At 36.6% G+C, this 4444-nt stretch overlaps 1 protein-coding gene across 1 annotated transcript; it reads left to right on the plus strand.

Moving 5' to 3' along the window:
* The first annotated feature begins 2977 nt into the window (after nt 1-2977).
* LOC139863340 (uncharacterized) lies at nt 2978-3493 on the plus strand. The gene has a single exon (XM_071851974.1). The coding sequence runs from the start codon at nt 2978-2980 to the stop codon at nt 3491-3493; it is 516 nt and encodes a 171-aa protein (XP_071708075.1).
* The last annotated feature ends 951 nt before the right edge of the window (nt 3494-4444 follow it).

Here is a 4444-nt window from a genome sequence, read left to right on the forward strand (position 1 = left end):
AAAGAAAAAAAGGTCTGGGTGTCCCTATCAAAAAAAAAAAAAAAAAAAAAAAAAAAAAAAAAAAAAAAAACCTGAAAGAAGAAAATTTAATCATCATACCTGTTTTACTATGAAAACAAGGACATTGATGATTTTTGTTAATAGAGTTGACTTAAATATGGTACAACTTCAAAGAATTCTAATATATAGAATTTCAACTTGGAGATAGAACAGAATTAGTAAATGGCCTTCTCAATTATTCATTCAATTCATTCAATAATACTACAAAACAATATGGTTTTCTCAACTTTGTACATACACCTATCTAGATCATATAGTAAGGCTTAAATAAATTAAATCTATTAATTATATTACATTCACACTGAATACAAATACTCCATACTCTTTAATCAAGACAAGTCAAAACAACGGAAGACATGCTCCGAAAAACTTTCTAGACCAATTACCACTTCTCCGGTGGGCCACCGTCTTTTCTTCACCGTCACCACCACCACCACCACCACCACCACCATTCACCGGAACTATTCTTGGTAGGCTACCACGAGTCTTCCTAGTTCTTAAATCGCGCAGTTCCATTGTTCGCTGGGACCCACCCGATCCAAACATCAATAATCCCCTCCCACTCGTCCTCCGTGGCAAACGTGAATATTTGAAGGAGTAAGGATGCAATTTCGATTCTTTTTCGGGTACAGAAATTAACTTACCGAAGTAAACAATTTCTTTAGGTTGATGAGAACTGACGATTTTAAACCTAAACGACGAGAATGAATTGTCGAGATCATGTTCTTCTTCAGATGAACTAGAGGGATCACTATAAATTTCAAGATCAGAAAAAGAGAGAGTATCAAATACTTCATCATTAGCTTCATGCATATCCATATTTATGTTTAATTTACTTAATTTGTTTATGTTTAGACTTGAAGTACACATGCACATATATATAGTGGTATGATTTATATAATTAGAAAGTTAATTGCATGGTACATCATGCATGAGCTCTTCTTTGGTGTGTCAATTAAAGAATGATATATGATGCACATAAATAATATGCATATGATTAATTTTGTGGCTTATTTTAAATTTAGGGTGTATTATTTTATGATTAAAGATAAATGTATTTAATTAAGTTGTTATGCACTAAGCAGCCCACACGGATAATACTGAGGCAACTTGGTTAATTTTGGCAGGACACTGGTAATCTACAAATATGATTGTAAACACATAGTGAAGCTACTTTATCTCTGTTATTGTAATCATAAATAATAAATAAACAAATTTTAGTAACAAAAAAAGTGACTGAAAAGATGTAAGTTAATGATAAGTATAACGAACACTTTAATTCTTTAAAAGTAATTCACGCAAGTATGCTACTTACGGCAGACGGAAGTTAAATTGCGTTTACGCAACGTCATCAACCGAGCCGTTCGTAAGACCAGAATTATCTTCCACGACCCGTCAACGGCCCTGGACAAAGGCAGTGTAATGACGTAAGCCCACCAACCGGCAGTAAGTACACGTAAGCCCGCCTATAGGCAGTGCGTGCACATAAGACCAAACATCCGACATTACGTATGCGTGAGCCGTTAACTGGCTGCGTACGTACATGAGGCCATCAATAGGGAAACTTGTACATTTCGGACCATTTTATGGCAATGTACATCTGTAAGTCCATCACCCAACAAAATCTGTACACGTGTCAGTGCAAGGACACTGTCTGTCCGGTACAAGGACACTGGCACGTACAGATCCAGCTACATGACAGTGTGCACACGGGACACCCGTGTGTCACGTAAGCTCAACACAAAACAATAATGCTTGGGCCAGACTCCCAATGTTGGCCGAAGCCCAACAAGGAATGACATGTCAGCATAACGAGGCCCAAGAACAACATAAACCCTAATGCTTGCCCATAAATATGCTATTGTTAGGCTAGTCCTAACTAACGGTGAGGTCCTGTGGGCCGCCCAGCCAACCGTCAAGGTGGGTGCCGTTGGCAGCGGCTAACACAGGCTTGCACCCAGCCTCTCGCCCCTCATCTCGTGCATTTTGATCATGTTTGTGGACGAGAATAAAATGGGATTTTGGACCGTTAGAAAAAGAAAAAAAAAATATAGGCACAATTGCAACGGCTAACTTTTTCTTTTTTTCTTTTTACACTCTATATATACACATTCATATTTCACATTTTAATTCACACATTTTATTTTACCCTCTATACACAGTAACAAATTATCATCTCAATTTATTCATACTTTTCAAATTAATATGAATTCAAATAACTCAAATTCCGATCCCAATCTAAATGTGGTATTAACGAATACTAATACCACTAATAATCGAGCACTCGAATTACTTGATGTGTTAGATTAATTAAGCGATAATGAAGAAGTTGAACCCGTACCAAGAGTACCTAGAAGATATTTACATAGAGATCGTGAGGGTCACTCAAGAGCTTTATGGAATGATTATTTTTTCGACCATCCCACATTTCCAGGGGATTATTTCCGTAAACGTTATCGAATGAGCAAACCTTTATTTCTTCGTATATGTCAAGGTATTTTGAAATTTTCTCAAACCCCGGTTCCTTCGTATTTTACTTATTTTATTCAAAAACGTGATACTACCGGATTACTTGGTTTTAATATTGTTCAAAAAGTAACATCCGTCATACGTCAACTAGCTTATGCTACTTCGGCCAATCTTTTTGATGAGTATTTGCATATGGGTGAACAAACCTCATATGATTGTTTAAACAATTTTTGCAAATGTGTTTTTCACTTGTACGCAACCGAATATATGAGAAAACCAACTGCACAAGATGTGAAACGTTTGAACGCTAACTATGCTCAAATACATGGTTTTTCGGGGATGTTAGGAAGTCTCGATTGTATGCACCGGCACGTTGGAAGGGTCATAATACACGAGGTAACCATGGTTACTCGTCAATTATGCTTGAAGCGGTAGCGTCGTATGATGGATGGTTTTGGCACACTTTTTTGGAACTGTTGGATCAAATAGTGATATCAACGTACATAATCAATCTAATTTGTTTACCGACTTATTAGCCAGTGAAACTCCACCATGTACGTTTACGGTTAACGGGTATACGTTTACCAAGGGTTATTATTTGGCGGATAGAATTTACCCGGAATGGTCAACATTAGTTAAGTCGTTCAAAAATTTGATAGACCCGAAACAATCAGAATTCAAAAGGTATCAACAATCGGCGAGAAAAGATATTGAACGAGCATTTGTACAAGGTCGAATGACCATTGTTCAGCATCCGGCAAAACCGTATTATATCCGCAAAATTAGAAGAATTATGTTAACATGTGTGATATTAAATAATATGATAACTAAGGAGAATAGCCGTGCATTTTGTGAACTCGAGGAGAATTATCGTCCAGTTCGACGTGCACAAGGAACATTCCAAAAAAAAGTTGATGCGCATATGCGGGTGGACGCGGAACTAAGAGATGTGGGCATTCATTGACTACTACGAGATATGCTTGTGGAACACGTATATAGTCATCCACCTAATTATCGCATACGACGTGATCCGACAATAAATCCAAACAATCAAGATGAAGCAGGACCTTCACACATTCCGATGATGAAGATGACGAAGAATATGACTTTTAATTTTAATTATTATAATGTTTATAATTTTTAATAAAAGTTTAGTTTTATTTAAATTTTATTTTTAATTGTATGTTTTAATTTAATGTACTTTTAAATTTTATTATTGTAATGTTTTTAATCTTTAATAAAAGTTTAGTTTTATTTAAATAATTGTAATTATTTGATTTTATAAAAAAATTAAAAAGTAAATAAAAAATATTGAAGGATAAGTGACATTGTTGAGAGTGTTTAGTCCTGGAAAGAAAGTGCTGACGTGGCGCTGATCTGGCACCTAGTCCTGGTAAGGGAGGAACTTCACGATTGGGAGCACCTTTATTCCTCAAAACAACAAGTTGAAACATGTCAAGTCATATCACTATTAATGAGCCTAGATACTCTCTCTCTATAAGTATCCTCTCATTACTCGCTTATCAACTCGGCACTCGGTCCATACCAAGTCAAGTACGCTTATACATCGACTAGTTGTCCGCCACCCCTTAGAGATCCTCATCTCCAACTGGGTTATTTACGATTTCCGAATCGGAGAGTGAACATCTAGTCACCCACAACTTCACCCAAGTTATCTTTTCACTCGGACGTATCAACGTCAATCCACTCTATTAACGGTCGACGGTGTTTGATCATAAGTAAAAAGTTATTTGTATTTTTATTGATCATTTATAATCATAATGTCTTCGAGACTTCCACGTTGGCACCCTTCTCACGTTTCGTTTTCCCTGTTCGGGATACTCAGAAGGGCGAGTAATTCGACCCCATACTCTGATGTACGCAGCCTAGTAGGAATACTCCATGGCTGTTTCCA

Source organism: Rutidosis leptorrhynchoides, chromosome 8, assembly GCF_046630445.1.
Source record: "Rutidosis leptorrhynchoides isolate AG116_Rl617_1_P2 chromosome 8, CSIRO_AGI_Rlap_v1, whole genome shotgun sequence".
Classification (NCBI taxonomy): Eukaryota; Viridiplantae; Streptophyta; class Magnoliopsida; order Asterales; family Asteraceae; genus Rutidosis; species Rutidosis leptorrhynchoides.

Coding starts and splice junctions, on each gene's coding strand:
- LOC139863340 (XM_071851974.1), top strand. CDS start 2,978: ATGGTTTTGGCACACTTTTTTGGAACTGTTGGATCAAATAGTGATATC.